Source organism: Anopheles gambiae, chromosome 3 (genome assembly GCF_943734735.2).
Source record: "Anopheles gambiae chromosome 3, idAnoGambNW_F1_1, whole genome shotgun sequence".
Taxonomy (NCBI): Eukaryota; Metazoa; Arthropoda; class Insecta; order Diptera; family Culicidae; genus Anopheles; species Anopheles gambiae.
Window position 1 is genome coordinate 50,296,639 of NC_064602.1, and position 19,422 is coordinate 50,316,060.

Genomic DNA, 19,422 nt, shown 5'->3' on the forward strand with positions numbered 1-19,422 from the left:
TTGTGGGATTATTTAACCGGCATAAACACTAGCGATGATAGTTCAGCAACGGCAGGGCTGATCGAACCCCGGGAGGATAATGCAAAATCTTTGGTACGGTACGACACTATGGTTCCCGTTCTACAGGTCATACTGACACCTATCGGCCGGATGGTGTGGCCCCGCGTTGAGCAATGGTTCTCTGGACTGTTCGGAGCGTATCTGGATAGTGCAAATAGAGCCATTGACACACTCTCGCAATACGCAACGGAAAATATATCCTTCCAGACAGGGTAAGCACATATTTTACCCCAATTAATTGTTGAACGGTATTATTATCAAACTGTGTAATCGTTTATCTTTACCAGCGATGTGTATTACACGAAGAACGACATGATTGATGGACACGGACACCAGTCTTTGATTATTACGCTACCATCAGGAAGAACCATAACTGTGCTGACTTTCAAATCCAAAAGTAAATTCAATATATTGGATGAGTTTCCACAGCTATCCGAGGCACAAAACGAGGTTAGAGAGTTGAACTGAAACATATGGCAAAAGATGCGCATAGATAGTAACAATCAGTAAAAGCTATTTATTTCTATAGTACTCTCATAATATTTATTCAATAATTTAAAAATAAAATGATAGGTAAAAACCTAGAGCTAGAGCTAGAGCTCACATATTTCTCGATTATTGTTGTATTGCAAAGTATGTTTGGAAAGAATTTTGCATTTTAAATATATTATGAAGCAAAAAAAGGATGAGCAATTTTCTAACGTTTGAAAATTTATTCGGAGAAGTTTTTCTTGTTTGGTCCTGCTTTTTACACTTTGCATAAAGTGAGTAAACCAGTATTTAAAGCATAAAACTCACAAAGGGAAATATTTGTGCTTCAGATTTACACAGCAATGATGTGATTATATATTCGATTAACAAAGTTTGTTTCAATACGTGTACCTCAGCGAGTCCCGCATATGGTATGAAAGAAGGTTACCGCATTTGGCTACTGCAATTATGATTCGTAATGATTAGTCGAGCAATTTAGATGTATCTTCACGTCGCTTGTTTCGGCCACTCCTCGTTTGAATACAGCCGTATCGTCGCCAGCGTGAGCATTTGAAGACGTCTCACGAACACAGTACCACGCATCCAATCGCACATACCTGGTGGCATCGCACCGTAGTCATAATGAAATTGACCTCCTTTCCCTAATGGCGATTCTCGTGCAGGTGCGTTTCTGCATGTGCCTGTGCGGTCGGTGCCCGTCGGTGTGGTGGTAAGAAAGCCGTATGTGATCAGCGCCCGGTTGGCGTGTTTTGAAAGATTACTTGAGTAAAGAGTGGAATTTGAATGACGAGTGAGACCACAGCCCGAAGCCTCGGAGAAGGTTATGTACTCAGACCTTTGGTTGTAATGAAAGGCATCGTAGTCCCAGCCACGAACGAGTGATTGCAGTTTTCTACTGTTTTTTTTTATTATTATTATTACTGTCTGTTGGGTGTACCACCTTAGTGTGCTTGTTGTTTGCGGTACGCATCGGTTCAGGGACTTTCAATGTCGCATTTTACCGCAGATCAATGTCATTAGAATTTACTGACTAAATACGGGTGGTTGATTTTTATTGCTTTTTCGCTTTTATTTGAGAGCATAACAATTGAACTTGCTGCACTATCAACAAATAACGGTTACCTTCCGCTTCAAATTTGATCAGGGCTAACAACTTGACCAGCAATGTGAGAAAGCAACACATAACAGCAAGCAACCTTCGTAAAACACACCAATGGCATCAAGGTGTTTGACAGACAGAGCATCCTTTTTTGCCGGACCACACTGCAAGCATGCGCAGTACGATTCGAACAGTCAAACCGAGAGTTTGTGTGTGTTTTGATATTCGTCTATTGCTGGTCATGGCACGCTAACGGTACCGAACCGGCACCGTTCACACCGTCGCAAAACGGCTGCGACGAACGTTTCAGCCCGCAGATTGTGAGAAAGTGTTTGCTTTCGTTTTCATTTCTTGGCATTTTTGTGCTACCTTTACCAACGGGATCATTGGTACCCGCTGAGGCAGGTATGTAGTGCGGTTCTACAGTTCGGTCGTGATAAAAGGCAAAACCCCGGCTTCACACAATGGTCATACAATGACGGGCACAGAATTTTTCGGCAAGAATTCAACAAACATTAGCATCAAACGATAGAAAATAAACCACGATTCGGGACTGAGTGGTGTGCAAATATTTGAAAGTTTTTTTCTTCTTCAGAATGTTGGCGTATTTTGCATACAGTGATTTTGTGTACAAATTGTTTATCGTGTTAAATATTTGCCTCAGGTTAGCTTGGTCGCATCCGGGACGGCAAAGCAGGTTAACATAGTTTTGCTCAACAAGCATACAATCGAACATAGCATTGTGATGTTGTGTGAAACGATATGACTACCACAGCGTAGTATGTAAATAAAGGCAGAAAACGCAGCGCAAAACGCCCCTTTCGCGTATATGACGAGAGGTATTAAATAACATCAAGAAATCAAAACACCTTAATTTGATAATCAAACGTGAATCACCCGTTGAAGCCATGCGTCAATTCTTATCTGACGACTGCATATTGCACTACAACGTCTTATGCAATGCGAAAAAATGTATATCGGGCATAATGAAATTAGTACCATTGTGTGCAGAGATAGAGACGACTTGCATTAGATAACATAGAAGAACCATTTATATTTTTTTTACAAGAACATTTGGACACAGATTGTTGTGGGAATTTAACATTCTCGTTCTTATCGATATCTTAAAAAACATAAAAAAATTATCAGCTACAGAGTTTTAATGATTAGATGAATGTGATAACATTTTGCAGAAAGAAGGTATATTTTTACAAACTTGCATTGTGACATATAACAACTGAAAGCAACCAAAACAGAACGATACTACCACAGTAGAAAAGAGTAAAGATGCAAAGCATCTACGTCCTTGTACGCACTCGACTGGGTACGTAAACTATCGCGAATGCTCATTAACAGTCTCATGGCTCTCCAATACAGGGTTTTTCGAGGGTTCTCATAACTTAGAGACACTTTCTTGACTCTTTCTAACGGGAAGTGATCATTTGGTGACTGGAATCCAATAGGAATTTCCGAAATTGGAAAATGATAGTTCAAAAAATGTGCCGTAAAGTCCAATTCCCAAAAAGTTCACATAAAGTTCACTTCCCTCAAGAAAGAGCCAAGAAAATGTTCCAAAATTATGAGAACCCCTCAAAACCCCTGCAAAACAGCATAAAAAGAGATACAGCTCCGACATCAGCTGAGCACAACATACATTATAAAGATGGGAGTAAAGAAGCGAATGAAGAAGCACTTGCATGGAAAACCATCGAAACAGATAGCAACAGCAAAAGAGCGACAGGGATATGTTGCACAAAGTGGGATAGCAGAGCTGTTTGTGCCGCGGCGAACGAAACAGGCTGCTTGAGTTGAAATGAACGCAACTATAATCCAAGCCTGGTGTATCGTTGTGCCCCAGACACGGAACAGTTCGCTCGACTGTGGCTCAGGGCAGGAGTATCACGAAAGGCTTGCACCTCAAGTACGCTAGGCACGGCAGCGGTAACAGTTATTACAAACTTCAATTACCGCCGTCGTCCTCGGGGCCAGATGCTTGCCAGTCAGATGGGGCACGATAGATGCTTGCCAACCGTGGTGTAGAGTGGTGGTGTACGTTTGATCGTCCGTTGATCGCGACCCTAGCGAGCGCGCGTTTTGGCAAGGCGAATGTGATAGGTGAGCTTCGTTCGCGTTGTGTTGTGTGGTTTATTCTGGATGCGTGAAAAGTGCGCAAGTTCGTTGCTTGTCGCCTTACAACTTTTTTGTTTCATGCGCCGTTCCATGCTATAGAGTGTAGAGTGATCGTTATGAAGCAGGTGTCTAAAGTGACGAGTGTTTAAATAATTATTACGCTGGCGTTTATTTGACAGCAGGCTACATTTAAATTAATGAAACGTGTGTATTAAATTCTATGGAGTATACAATTTGGTGTACTTATTTTTTGTGTATCATGTTTTTTTTTAATTATAAAGCATATGTGAATCATACGATTAGGACACCGTAAGTAAACATCAATAATCTTTGCATCGAGTAAATTTTAACATTTTTGTAACATTACATATTGCTGTGAAACAACAACACAATACATCAACCACACGAAAGCTATTGCAACCTCAAATTGTCTATGCATTTTGGGCCTGAATTGGAGTAGAAGAGTAACTGCTAGAAAGTGAAACGTATAAAGTGCCTTCATTTGAGTACAACCACGTTTGCTTGTTAGATTACATTATTATATCACACCAGCTGAGCAGCGTGTCTCGGTAGATTCAGCGTACTTGGTAACTATGCACCTACGGTAACGCATAACATACAATGTAGGTGTTGTGTCAGGCATTGAATCATACTGTTAATTGGGGTACAAAGAAGACGAAAAAAATACTGCTATAAGACACTGGTGAAGCATATAATATCTTAAGTGAGGTATTCAATCTTTCTATCAGATCCTTAGATTTTGCTTTTATTGATATTCGGTGCTGTGTTTACTACTTTTTGCATGGTCTGTGGTAAAGTGAATGATAAAAAGCAACTTAAAAACAATAGTGCAGCACTGTTACAAGACCGGTGCAAACATACCGTGCAAACATTTATGTTACATATATACATATAGTTCACACTCATCTTCATCTACAGCTCACCGATGCGAATGTGATTTCAGTTATGCCTGTGTTGAAGTAGTAGTCGTTTAGGCCCTGCAGTACTCGCCGAAAAGATTACACACGTGAGAAAACAGAAGGAAGTAAAAGTGATTGAGTGAAATTGTTGGTGTACCAGTGTAGTGTGAAACGAGTTTCCCCTCTTGGGCTGCGTTATAAGGAACGCATACAAACGTTCCTTCCGTTTGTCTGGAGGAAGTTGAAAGTGAAAAATTGTGGCTTGCAGACCAGCAAGCATTTGAAGAACTTGCCACGCATACGGTAAAATACAAAATGTTAGCATCCAAAGGAAAACCTTTCTCGTTCGACCAAACCGAGCTTAATCCATCTCGGAATAAGCCGTCTATTCGACGAACAATAATGGATGTGATAGTGTTTCTGCTAACATCGCTAGGATATATATTACAGGTGAGTAGTTGGAATTCATTCTTGTTTAAAGTGGTTTCGGAACAACATTTGAGTTGGAGTACAATGAACAAAATATAGCATTTTCAATTACTGTACTGGATGGAATGATGAAGAATTGAATTCAGAATTTAAACTTAATAAATAACAAATAACAAATTTATGAACCCTGACTTATGTTTGGTTTTTTGTTGTAACAATCGTACATTCGAGAACCCAAAGATTCATTCAACCCGAAGACCGGTTACCTCAATCAAGCTGCATAGTGCAGCTAGTTCATGTACCTAGCATTGCACCGCCGCATTTCCTACAGTTACGTAACCCTTCACCGCGCAAAGCTAGCTACCCGATGGAGCGACTGCGATGCAAAAGCTCTGCCAACATTTTTTCCTCCCGGAGCCATTGCATTTTACAGACTATCTAAGGTATTGGGTATAGCAAAGGCGATATTGTGCAAACATGCTCTTGCCTATGCTTTGGATGCACATACTGATATCATGGCAGCTCCGATCGAAATGCAGTGCGCGGTTATACCCATTGTAGCATAATATAGCATGGCTTGTATACCAGTTAATTCTACAAATTCAAATAGCTTCAGACAGAAATATAATATTATAATATATTTGTTAAAAAAAAGGTCAGGGTCAGTCAAAACAATTATTGGAGTCGATCATGCGATTGAACTTTTAAATGCAGAATTAGCCGTTTTGGTGAACTGATTACCATAATATGGACCATTTGTATGTGACTTGTTTCCTGCATATTACAATCCAGACTCTCATATTTGAAAGACTAAGTTGAATACGTCAACAGAAGTATGTTAGAAGATGTTATTAAACTCTACCAAAACTACCTAACGAGAAACAAATTAATTACTGAAGAAAAATATTGGACTATTGTGATTGAATGCAATGAAATTTATTGACAATCTTGAAGCATACATACAATGAAAATATATTCCTAGTGCTGAATGCATAACACAGTTTTGAAAATATTGTAAATGTTTTTTTCTGAGCTTCAGCGTATCGTAGCTATTAGTGGATGCAAGTACATAGTATGTAAAATCGAATTAAATCAACTTCACAAACAACAGGTGGTATTTTTTCCCACATCCTCCGAAGATTGCTAGTCACCGGCGAAGCAAGGCAACATTCACGATAATGATATTATGCGAGATTCGTAGCAATTAACGTGTGTATTGCGTTGCGGTGTGTGCGATGATGAAAAAACTTTTCGAGATGATTTTCAGGCAGTAATTATTAAAACGACTTCTTCCCTCTATAAATTGAGAGAAGTACCCGAGTATACATACTCAATAACACGATCCTCAACACACCCCACCATCATGGGCGGGGGAACTAAATCGAGGTGCCGATATATGAATGGGTACCGACTCACATTTGCCTTTAATGTCTGCCATTTGCTCGCAAATGACGCTTGAAGCTCCTGTTGAATATCTCGCCAGAAAGCTAAATCCCTAGCCAATGCGATCAGCCTTGGGCAAAATTAACAAATTTGAAAATTGCGTAAGTTTGTTTTGTCTTGCACGAGCGTTTTGCTTGTTGTTCAATACACTTACAGTCTCAAAAACGCAAACAGGCAGGTAGAATTAATACAGTGCCAAAGGGAGAAATGTTTGCAGTTTCAATCTGTGTTGAATGAAAACTGGGGGATTTGGAGGTTGTTGCTAGCACGTATGTCAATTCAAACAACGCAACCGCCTGTGCTGTAGGAAGGTAGTAATTGGAAAGCAAATAATGTCATGACCATGGTCACTGCTCACCAATAAAGTTATGCATCTTTACAATCATTTTACTTTCAGCCATTGTGTGCTTTTCTTAGCGGTAACAATTGACCGTGAATATCGGGGGAATGGTTTTTATTTGTTTTGATTTTTCTTTCTTCTTTCATGTACCAGTAGCGTGTTTTAAGCTTACAATATGTTTGGGTTTTCGTTCCTTTTTTCAGGCATTTTACTATCAAATATTTGGCGTGCCAAAGAAAGACTTGAATGGAGAGATAGCATTAGTAACCGGCGGCGGAGGTGGCCTTGGAAGGTTGCTAGCCCTTCGACTCATTAAGCTTGGCGCCAAAGTTGTGCTGTGGGACATAAATCAAGAAGGTATGTATACGACAAAATAAATTTAAGAAGCAGTGAAGTGCATTTAAAAGCTATGCTTAGTTACGCTTGTCTGTTGCTGTGAGTATGATGCCATTCCAAAAGGACGGAATGTCATGTATGACGTTTTTTTGCTTTTAAAAGAACGCGAAAAAGTGCCTTAGCTTCATAATGAATCATTAAAAATGGAAGACTTGTTGTGCAAAACATGGCATTCTCGTAAATGGTTGTTTGGCACAAAAAAAGGAAAAATCAAGATTTCAACATCGTGCTTGTTAGTTCATCTGGCAGACGTATTTTCCTAACACAGTGAGATGACACAATGCAGTATGTTTAAAATCAAGCAATCTTGCAATGACTGGTCAGCATATCGTACAAGTGTAATGTGTCGAAAATAAAAACCTTCGATAGTGTTTATGGCCATTGACACGAGAGATGTGAAGAGTCTGTGTATTAAACCGGTTACTTTTGACCATGACTGGTTCAACAGTACTCAATATCATTGCTGCAAAAGGTGTACCATGGCTGTAGTTGAGTATGTGATTTTTTCATCGCCCCTTTGTACAGAAGGAGTGAGCAGTACTTGTCCGTAGACTATATTGGATATATACCCTACGCCCTACGGAAAATAAAGATGTAATTTGGCATCGCGTTTCTAATGGTACACCTAATTTTATTGAAGGTCAAACGAACTTGCTTTGCAGTACAATGGATGACTAGCGGCTGAAAGCTCTCAATAATCCATTGATTCGATTACCTACGAGGCGGCTACACAATGAGTTACACACTTGACGATGTGTGCACATACGTCTACTCTTGATTGAAGGTTAAAAAGTCATAGAGTCTTGAGTTGAATATGTTTAAGCAATTTGAATATGATGAAACCGTGTGTATGTAATTGTATTCCTTAAATTAGACAATTGTTGGTATATAAAACTTTACATAACACATACGGGTGCGTCTGCATAAATTTTAATAATTAACTGCTAGCTGAATATTTGATATCTTGAACAATTTAAAACAAACTTGTTAATAAATTCGCTTTTAATCTTTACTTTATATTTCTTTACAATGTTTGTTTCCATTTATAACTTATTAATTCATATTAAGGGTTTGTTTAGCGCACCTAAAAGTACCAAGATCATTTCTGAAAAGCAGCAATAAGCAAAAAGCTAAAATTAAAAGTAGAAGATTTTCTGTTCATACGAGCTGAAGAAGAAAATACGAATATCTTTACGCTTAATACGTTGACATTGACAAAACACGGAGAACATATGATGCTGTCTCAGCGATGTAAAAGCACAAGTGACTGCAAGATATTCAAGGTCGGCGATGTACAGACAGACATGCTACCTTATATGTTTACTCTTACTTTTTCCGTTGCCCACTTTTGTTTTAACACCAGTTGTTTTGCCAGCGGGTAATATATGTGGACGCTGCTTCGATAAAACTGATGATCATGTCTTTTGGCAACTGTTGACCGAGGACGTTGAGCGAAGCAAATGATAAAGCGTATGGAACTGGTTTGAGTGCAGAAGACGCAAGCAAAGATGCAAAATACCGAAAGAAAATTAAAAAAAAAACAGACCAAGGTCGTCGAGCCAATGCACGCGGAGATGCTTGATCAGCATAAGAAGCGGGATATTATTATATTACTAGGTCAAGATCATCGGGATCAATAAAAATACAGCATACCCCATTGAAACCGAATTATATAGTCTGACATATTGTTTGACATACATACCGATTTCCATTTTCACCTATTCTTCATCTCCAATATTAGCAAAAACCGGTTTGATATCCAATTAAAAGTTTTTTTCTTTCTACCTTATTGCACGTTTCATACTGCGGCGATTAGATATGCTCACCTGCAAGTTATGATAAGCAAAATTGCGCTAGAACACACATAGGAACACAACACACCCCATTCTTATTATTTATTTCTCGTTTGCCTTGCATCCTTAACCTTGCTTTATAGCTACGCATTGAGAATGTGAGGTTTGCACTTTGACTTAAAGCTTTTATCTACAGGCCACGAAAGAGCAGTATTCAATGAAACAGGTAATTTATTCACTAAAGGCATGCTCTAAGTGTTCAGTTAACAATGAACCCTGTCTATACCACAGCAATTAAAGACAATGCATTGAGTCATTACATAAGTTTTTGTTTGTATTAAAAGTAAATCTATTGTTTATATTAAATTGCTACATTCTATCTCGGTACAGGGCTGGATGACTCCGTAAAGCTGATCCAATCTCTAGGAGGCCTCTGCAAAGGTTACAAAGTGGACATCTCGAACAAGGAAGAGGTGTATAAATATGCGAAAATTATACAGGAAGAGATTGGCGATGTAAGTATGTTCGCATTGAAGTTGATTAACAAATTGTTGGCATTGTTTGTTACATATGAAGTAGAGCACATACTTGATTCAGTTAAGTCATGAGGCTGTGATTGCTTGTCTGAGTAATATACAGTTTTATTAACAGATTCATTTGGCGATAACTGAACGGAAATTCAAAAAGCACTAGATGCAAAAATGCAACCTAGAACTTGTTGTTGTATTAAGTTTCTAAGGATTTAAACTTGGTAGATTAACTATTAGGGGCGGTCCTGAGGTACAGTCGTCAGCTCATACAACATACCCGTCGTGGGTTCCCCTATGAGTAAAATGGGACCATCCCCCCGTAGCAAGGACTGAGTTTCTAAATAAGTCTAGAAAGCCTGTACATACCGGCAAGTCCGCGAAGTACGTTACGTCAAATAGAAGAAGAAAAAGATTAATTATTAGTTGCATTTAGCTACGAAGTATATATGCCTTTCTGCAGATTGTATCCAAGTCTATAAAGTTTATAGTTTCTGTATTAACTATTGTACACTTTTTTCAGGTAACTTTATTATTTAACAATGCCGGAGTCGTTTCTGGACGTGCCCTTTTAGATACACCTGATCATTTGATAGAGCGATCCTTTAGCGTCAATGTACTGGCACATTTCTGGGTAAGAAAATGGTTTATGAGTTTTGAGCTTTGTTGGTTGGTCGATACTTTGAACGCAATATTTGGAAGAAGAACCCTTACAATTCAACTACTAATTCATGCAGACCGGCATTCAAGAAGTCATGCCAAACTGTGCAGTGAATGACTTGAATTTTAATGATTATTTCTATGCGAAGGTATATCATTGTGTGGGTTTTAGCTTCTTAACTGCGTGATCAAAAATCTTCGTTGGACAACTACCCAGGAACACAATATGCAAGAATGAAATCGAAATCGAAATAACTGTTTTATTCTCTATTTTATTCTACGTGTATCACTTCCGACACCCACTATAGACGACAAAAGCATTCCTACCAGCAATGCTGAAAAACGATCATGGACATATCATAACGATTGCCTCTCTTGCCGGCCATGTTGGTATATCAAAGTTGGTAGATTACTGTTCCAGTAAATTTGCAGCGGTAAGTATGAGCAGAGTAACGCTCAGTATTATGTATTTTGTAATTTGGTACTTATGCGGATTACTTTATTTTATTTTACGGTTGAATGGTACAGGTTGGTTTTGATGAAGCGTTACGATTGGAACTTGAGCATCTCCGAGCGCAGGGTGTGTTTACGACAGTCATTTGCCCGTACTTCATACAGTCTACTGGAATGTTTGACGACGTTAACTCAAGGTATGTTTTCTTTTATATTTAAAAGGACATCGTTTCGCAAAAGTATTTCTGTGGAGAATTATAAAAAAAATTATGCTTATTTTCATATTCATATATGAGATATAATTTAATAAGGATTCTATTTGTTTTCATAGAATATGTTCTCGATTTGTTCAAATAATTCTCTCACATGTAAACGTTTCGAAACAGCTATAAGTTAAGAAAAATCTAGCTTAATAGCTTAATAATCAAGCGTTATTTTGTAACTCTTTAAACGTTTTAAAAAAAGTATAAATATTGCTTTTAACGACCATTGCAAGCATTTAATACAATTTAGTTAAAACATGTGATGTTAGAATAACAGGTTGTAGTATTACTTTTGTCCCAAATGCCAGCACAACATCTTTCCGGAGAACTAAATTTCAATAAAAATAAGGCTTCCGATCCGAAATCCGAGAAAAAATTAAAATTTCATTATTTTCAACCTGTTCCAAGAGTTTTTTAATAGTATAGCGCCACTTTGAAATTCTTCATCACTTGCTAAGTTGATTTGATCGATAATTCAATACTTTATATGTGATGTATACTTTTCCAAAGAAATAGATAAGATAAAAGTTCTTTTAATAGGATCGAATTGATAATACATAATCATATTCTTACGAGAAAAAAAGATGACCAAATAACCTACTTAAAATAGCAATGACCTTCAAAATATCATATTTTCATTCATCGTCTGTTTTCAATTTCCATAGGTGGGTCCCTACACTAGATTCAAATGATGTGGCCGATAAAATCATCGAAGGTGTCCAGAAAAATGAGAAATATGTTATTATACCTGGTTATTTACGCTTAATGTTGGCCATCAAATGGTAAGCGAGTAATGCAATAATGCGCGGAAATGTAAACCTAATCGGCATTTTTTTTTATTTTACAGGATGTTTCCTTGGGGATGTAATTCTGGATTCTTGCGACGGTTGGTGCCGGATGCTGCTCCGCAACATACTATAACGCCGTTAAATAATTCAGAATGCGATAATACAAAAGATATTTCCAATTCATTTGCCAGTGATAACAATAACACCACTAAATCGACGCCTCTTTTGGTCCACCGACAATGCACTGGAGAACGTGTGCTATAATCATGTAAAAACAACGCGAATGCGTTATGATAAGATGTAGCCAGATTAAAAGAAAACTGTGTACTTTAACGCTCAAATCTAGAGCGAGATGTATGTATGTGTTAGCCATTATAGAATTGATTCAATTAATTAGTTAACGATACCAGGCCCTTCTGGACAACGTCGGTAGTGAAGAAGAGAAAAAGGATGTAAAACATTGGTTTAATTAGGAAAACAAATATGGTAATACTACTGATTAATTGGTGAAAAGTATACGCCGGATAAAGATGCAATATTTGTATAATTACAAATGGGCAAAAGGAATTTCAATTAAGTACGGGTATGCATCGTTCTTGCCCTGTTGTTAATGTTAGAACTGTTTTAGCAGCGTCTAGCTTAGCCGGTCTTGTTCGATTTAGTAATACAGTTTACAGAATGGTTGCCTCGTACATTCAGTTCAGCTATTGCAATAAACATGGGTGAATTAAAACATGATCACATTAGATGATAATGCTCTGTCAATAAAGGAAGAACAAAAAAGTTATTGTAACCGTTGTGTTTATTTTATAAATACTATGATTATGAATGCTAACTTCGTATACAGATAAACAGGTAATACATTAGAGAACTTTAATGTACAGTTCATCATCAGACTACCATATTTTATTAGTGAGTCAGTTGCCGTACACTTACCTAGTCATGAACGTTACTGATATTGGGATGCCGTCATCTTCCATACAGCAAAAAGAGTATTTCGATAAGTGATTTACATATATTCCTTAAGTATGGTATAAATTACTTAAGCATAATCAGGGAATTATAATACCAGAACCAACGGAATGATTATGTCGGGTTGGGAAATGTCATATTACTGTATAGAGATGCTTGTTCATTGTGCGAAAAGTTTGCGAAATGCAAACTAGAGTAGTGCAGAAATGCAGTGCAGAAATATAGTCAGGGTGTGTGACTCTATGGAGAAACTGAGAAGGGTAGATATGGAGTAGAATGTTATACGTATCTTCTCCTTACCACTCTTTCGTTGACCTGCTCACAAAGAAAGCTTGTTGCCAGCGCACGTCACCGTGTTATGACCCGTTCAACAATTCGATTCTTTCCCGTTCTTCCTGCCCTTCCTTCCGTCTATGTAGACACCCGATCTCCGACCCGATGCTTCCCCTGAACCAACCATCGAACACGCTGTGTTCCCGTGCGCCTCGTGCCGAACTGTGGGTCGATATTCAACAACTTCTTGGTAAGACATGAGTCCGGCATCCTCATAACATGTCCCAGCCATCGTATCCTGTGAATCTTCACCGCCGTCAGGATGTCCGGTTCGCCGTACACCTCAGCAAGTACCTCTTAGTTCATGCTTCCTAGTTCATGGCAAAAACCAAACTGCATGCTCGAACACACCGCCAAAGATAGACTCATACACGCCCAGAGCGTTTTCATCCTCCACCCGTATGGTGTAAGACTCGTATTTATAGAGAACCACCGGCCAAATCAATGTGCGATATATCTCACATTTCGTGTGGTCTCGAAGTCTTCTGGATCTCAGCAGTTGGTGAAGCCCATAGTATGCACGATTCCCCTACACAATGCGTTTCTGGATTTAGCTGCTGATGTCGTTGTCCGAAGTAACGACCGTCCCAAGATCGCAGGACTTCTCTACCACCTCAAGGTTATCGCTGTCAACTAATACACTGCTTCCCAGTTGGTCTCTAGCATGGCCTGGTAATCGAGTAAGCAGGTATTTCAACTTCGTCGAATTTAAGTCTCAATTCAATTCTTACTATTTTGCGTTTGAGTCAGATGTACGCCTCACACACCTTCGCAGTTATCTTGCCAATCATATGCCGGCACATTTAATGCATATTCTTTTATAAAATTTAGTTTCATAATCGAGTGCATTCGGATTTGCAATCGGTTTTGAGCAAATACAACCCTGCCTTTGAGCAACGAAATGATACCTTGGTATAAGGTATTAGGAAGTGCAAATGAAATCGAATGGCATGTTAACATAAATAAAAACTACCATGTTTTTGATAGCAGCAAACCATTTTAACGTCTTCTCATCTTTGAAAGGAAATACATGGCAATAGCGGGAGTGAATATTCATTCCACGATCTATTCCCGACGATCAAATTATCCCGGGAGATATCCACAACCAGGATGAATCTACATTCCTATACGATTTCTTCAGTTACAATATCTGTTTCTCATATACTCTTAATAGGAGCATTCAATGTCGAGGCACAAAAAAAAAAAAATTATAGCTCATTGTTGTATCTCCTACGACATGCAACATCCGCTGCCTAAAAGATCACCAGAAGATGGTAATACTTTAATGTGCTAACGCTGACTCCAGCAAACATATTTCTACAGCATGAGTCATCCGATCTCATTGCTAACCGCAATTAAAATCACCGCATTGCCTATGCAAATTAAAATTAACTTTTTTTATATTGTTTGGATGGAATAGCATTACTATAAATGCTATGAATAAATCATATCTATAAACATTATTAAAACTGTTGTTTGAACAGTGTAGAAAAGCCAGTAATACTGTGATGTAATATGAAATCCACAGTAAAGAAACAATATTAGTAGATGTTTAGTATTACTTTAGTTACGTGAATTTTCTGAGAAATATGGTCTTAGCCATATTGCAATATTATTTTTGGCTGTTACTGTATACCATGCTTCTGTAACACTGGGGTAGATTGTAAGATTGTACCACGCCTACACGTTACTCACGTGTTTGGCCAATGTTACCAATACACAGGTAAAATAGATGTCTTGCTGTTCATCCCACAGCTGCAGCTACATTCTCTCTGCGTCACTCTATCGCTTCACAGTAAATAAATTCACTGGTAATAGAATCCGCGCCTGTTGTGCCATTTCTAAGCGGAAAGCGCTCGTTCAAGCAAATGCTAACATAAGCATAAGAACGTTGCCTCTTTAAGCAACTAGCTGTGTGCGGCTCTGCGACAGTAAAGAGAGCGCTCGATCCCCTCGCGTTGCTCTGTTTGTTTGGGTTCCGGTTATCTTATCAGGGCTTTCAGTGTCGATAAATAAGGCATGTCGCCGGTGTGGTTACATATCGTGCAGTTTTACAATCGTTCTAAGAGGTTAACTGAGCGGCAGCGAGCGCTTAGCTGTCCGATATTAAATTCGATCAATAATTTATTAAGAAGTATGCAGTGTTCTTGCAAACCAGAGTTCGGGCACGTTTAGTTTAAATCGCAATTGCAAAGTTACTTGCTGCCATGACCGCATTCAAGATATCTGTAACTCTATTGGTGACTACGTATCTGCTTAGTTTGGCATTTGGGCAGTGTAAGATTAGTTTTGTTATGAAACAAACAACGATGCTATGAAGCTTTGTACGATGTACAAAGCTCGTTGGCAGTGCTTTGATCACAGTTGATAAAATAATAAGATTTGTGGTTTTGTGGCCATTTCAGCGTCCCGTGTTGTTACTCAATCCAAGTGTTTCTTTCAAAAAAATTGCATCGAATGTCTCGACGCTGATAAAGACTGTGCATGGTGCACAGATGAGGTGAGTCATTCATCGCTATCTACATGGTTAATGGTCAACAAATTCTGTAGAATGTGTGCAACACGTATTGCCGCGTTATTAAGAAATGATTTTATATGCATCAAATGATTTCGATTGATTGTTCTGTTTATTGTTGCAGTTGTATGACATGCGAAAATCCCGATGCATGACTAAACATGAGCTGTTAGAATCCAAATGCAACGCGTTAAAAATCGAGACAAACGATGATTATTCATTCCTTCAAATCGAGAAAAATGAGCCGCATCGGGATTTCGATTCGCAGCAGTTGGAAGCTGTACAAATAATGCCACAAAAAATGAATTTACGTCTAGGAAAGTGTAAGTAGCGGTCATCGGATATAATCAAAAGGATTTGCTGTGCGAATTTTTATGTAATATTTTCTAACTCCAGTGGGCTCCAGAACCATCTCGTTCAAGTACAAACCGGCGAAAAATTATCCTTTGGATATGTACTACCTGATGGATCTTACCTGGTCGATGCGTGACGACAAAGCAACGCTCGAGAGCATGGGTAGTCAGTTAGCACTAGCATTAGCTAACTTAACCGCCAACTATCAGTTGGGTTTTGGTAGTTTTGCTGACAAGCCCGCCTTTCCGTTCATACAATCCGAACCACATCGACATCAGAATCCGTGCTATTCAGAAAACGACCAATGCGAACCGACCTACGGCTTTAAGCACCGGTTGAAAATTACACGCGACATCGATAGCTTTATTGCGCAGGTCAAAGAAAGCAATGTCACTGGAAATGTGGACAATCTAGAAGCGGGGCTAGATGCCCTAATGCAGGTGCTGGTATGCGAGAAACAGATCGGATGGGGTTCAAATACCCGTAAAATTGTGATCGTAGCCACAGACGGATGGCTGCATATGGCTGGCGATGGGCTGCTGGCGGGTATCGTGGAAGAAAACGATAAACAGTGTCATCTGGACAGTGACGGAAACTTTGTAGATGCTTTAAAGTACGATTATCCCTCTTTGGAACAAATTTGGCGCGTACTGTTGCGAAGCAAAACGGCTGTGATATTTGCCGTCACCGAGGCGCAGCAAGCATACTACCGGCGCTTAAGCGATCTGATGCCTGAGTTTACCAGTGTTGGCCGACTGCAGGATGATTCCTCCAACATTATCCAGTTGGTAGATGAGGGATATAGAGAGTTTGTTAAGCGGGTGGAGTTTATAGACAATTCACCAGACTACATGCAACTACGCTACACCACTGATTGTGCAGGACTGTATCGTGAACCGCAACCGATCAACAGATGTGACAATATTGAAATCGGAAAAGAGTATAAATTTAACGTTGAAATACATCTGCTGGAATATCCTAAAGATCCGTCAATAACGGTAATGAAACAGTTAAAGCGTATATAACATTCCACAACCGGTTAATTTAATTCACCAATTACAGAATGTTACAGTTCGAATAGAAGAGAAACTGATCAGTAATGAAGCCGTGGAACTGGACATAGATTTGCGCACTAGTTGTAACTGTGAAAAAAATAAGAAACCGATGGAGCTGAGTGAGCTGTGCAACTTCAACGGAGATTACGTGTGCGGGCAATGCCAATGCTACGTCGGATGGTATGACTTATTAGTTTAATTTAATTTATTCATTTACAACAAGTTCCAAGAGGACATTGACTAATTACAACAAAAAATATTCTTTTGTTAAATCTGTCCACACTGTGATGAACATCGATGGACTAGTAATGTATATTAAAGCTTCTACTCATACTAGCAATCGGACCATGGTTGGCATAGTGTGATTTGAATCGCGAAAGTCTAATAAATGGACCAGAGCGAACAGTACATAGGGTACATAGTTTACATAGAGATTAGTTTTGCAGTCAACTTCGTTTTTAAAACTTGTTACAGTATCATTTTCATTTCATAGGATTGGCAAAACGTGCGAATGCAATTTACAAAACTCTCAAAATCGACGCGAATTGTTCGAGCAGTGTGTGGCGCCCAGTGTAGGTGACGAACTACGTACTGGTCCTATTTGTTCCGATCGCGGCGAATGCATATGCGGACAATGCTATTGTAATCCCGGATTTGAGGGAGAGCATTGCGAATGCAATGAATGTGCCACGTACGTACAAACCAATAATAATTGGGAGTAAGGAATGAAGCTATGACAGCTAGACATGATAATGTAGTAACTAACTATGTACATATACTATATACCTTTAATTCCTGTAGCATTGATGGAAGCATTTGTGGAGGTCCAGATCACGGTATTTGCACGTGTGGCACATGCAGCTGCTTCGACTCGTGGTCAGGTGACAATTGTGAATGTACTACAGACACAACTGGTTGTAAGGCACCATCCAATGATGCTGTTTGCTCTGGACACGGGCAATGCAACTGCGGGCGATGTTCTTGTGACGAATCCTTCTTCGGACCATTCTGCGAAACGAAGGATGGGGAACAACCGGCATTATGCTCGTCGTACGAGGATTGTATTCGATGTGCAGTACATGAGATAAACAATATACCATGCCAAAATTTAGATAACAAGTGTCGTGAAAAAATTGGGCTGTATAAAGTGCAGCTCGTTGATGCCACTGATGGTAAGCTCACTAATATCCTTAATACGTGTTACCGTGACTCCATTAAACTTAATACGAACAAAAAATCATATATTTTCAGATTCGCTAAACTGCACTTTTCGATTCAGTGACGAGAAGAATGTATGTGACTACAGGTTTTCGTACGAACTTGCGAACAATAGAGAAACATTGCTAAAGGTACAGAATTTACAATGCAAAGAGATCAACTTGATTGCTGCTGGGTTCACTATCGCTGCATCCATCATTATCGGTGGACTGCTGATGCTATTTTGCTACCGATGTAAAATTATGTACGACGATAGAAAAATGTTTGCAAAGTTCGAAAAGGAAAGGGAACAAGAAACGAAGTATCAAATGGAGAGTCCATTGTATAAATCACCCATATCTAACTTTAAAGTTCCTGCTGAGATGGAGACAAGTGTTTTGTAAATGATGTACGAACTGTATCCTCAAAGAAAAACAAAAATAAAACTAACAATAGTGTGATTTTAGTTTACGTTGGTGTAATGGTTTAAATATTTTAACAATTTAAATTGAAAAGCACATCTTCACATCTCCCCTGCACTGTTGTAATGTTTCGCATTGAAGTTATACGTTGCTAGAAATTGTTCGGTACAATATATTTAAATACTAAACTCTTATGTCTAAGTGCACTCGCGAGACTCAAAGCATCTATAAACAAAACAACCAACCTGCTATATAAGCAAGGCTTAAGATTTATATAAAAGTATATAAATAGAATAGAAAAGTTGATATAAGCTAGAAATGAATGAAGTCGGTGATATTGATAGCCATTAATCAGACAACACATTTGTATTTTACTATTCTATAGACCAGCGGTCTGCAAAGTCAGGCCCGCGAGCCAAAAACGGCCCGCCGCAACTTCAAATCCGGCTCGTAAAAGGATTTATCTGATTTTGAAAGATGGGGAAAACATATTAGTATACAAATTACTGTACGTCTTTTCGTATGATTCGCCAGCCTCGGAGCCCCAACGTCCATCCTTCCGGGGGCCCTTGTCGCTAGTACTCTGTTCACTACTAATACATACGGCATACTATAGACCATTTAGATCCACCACTGGTTAAGGATTTTCTACTAGGTTGATTACCTACAGACATTTTTATGACATTTATTTATTGTGATCACGATATAAAGAACGATATTTTGTTCAGCCTTGCATTTAATTGAAAATGAGATTTATTCACGGTTTTTAGCTCTCTGAAAG

The 19,422-nt window shown here is 38.8% G+C and overlaps 3 protein-coding genes across 9 annotated transcripts in view; 2 read left to right on the forward strand and 1 right to left on the reverse strand.

The window, feature by feature from the left end:
- LOC4578430 (uncharacterized) overlaps positions 1–19,422 on the reverse strand; it is a 46,588-nt gene that overhangs the window by 23,702 nt on the left and 3,464 nt on the right. The window lies entirely within an intron of this gene.
- Positions 1,832–12,586, forward strand: LOC1279655 (estradiol 17-beta-dehydrogenase 11). Of its 6 annotated transcripts, none has more exons than XM_061658877.1 (9): positions 1,832–2,056; positions 4,721–5,151; positions 7,117–7,270; positions 9,493–9,617; positions 10,153–10,263; positions 10,598–10,723; positions 10,818–10,939; positions 11,671–11,787; positions 11,853–12,586. In XM_061658877.1, the coding sequence occupies exons 2-9, from the start codon at positions 5,017–5,019 to the stop codon at positions 12,055–12,057; spliced, it is 1,095 nt and encodes a 364-aa protein (XP_061514861.1). In that variant the 5' UTR covers positions 1,832–2,056; positions 4,721–5,016; the 3' UTR covers positions 12,058–12,586. The 6 variants fall into 6 exon arrangements, with proteins under 6 accessions (XP_061514861.1, XP_061514863.1, XP_061514859.1 ...); XM_061658879.1 differs by having other exon boundaries at positions 4,746–5,151; XM_061658875.1 differs by lacking the exon at positions 1,832–2,056 and adding an exon at positions 3,476–3,766.
- On the forward strand, positions 14,816–18,690 carry LOC1279656 (integrin beta-nu). 2 transcript variants are annotated; one of them, XM_061658862.1, is made up of 8 exons: positions 14,816–14,909; positions 15,504–15,598; positions 15,738–15,936; positions 16,010–16,965; positions 17,030–17,202; positions 17,516–17,713; positions 17,824–18,194; positions 18,274–18,690. In XM_061658862.1, exons 1-8 carry the CDS (start codon positions 14,831–14,833, stop codon positions 18,621–18,623), a joined length of 2,421 nt encoding a protein of 806 aa, XP_061514846.1. In that variant the 5' UTR covers positions 14,816–14,830; the 3' UTR covers positions 18,624–18,690. The 2 variants fall into 2 exon arrangements, with proteins under 2 accessions (XP_061514846.1, XP_319420.2); XM_319420.3 differs by having other exon boundaries at positions 14,862–15,375.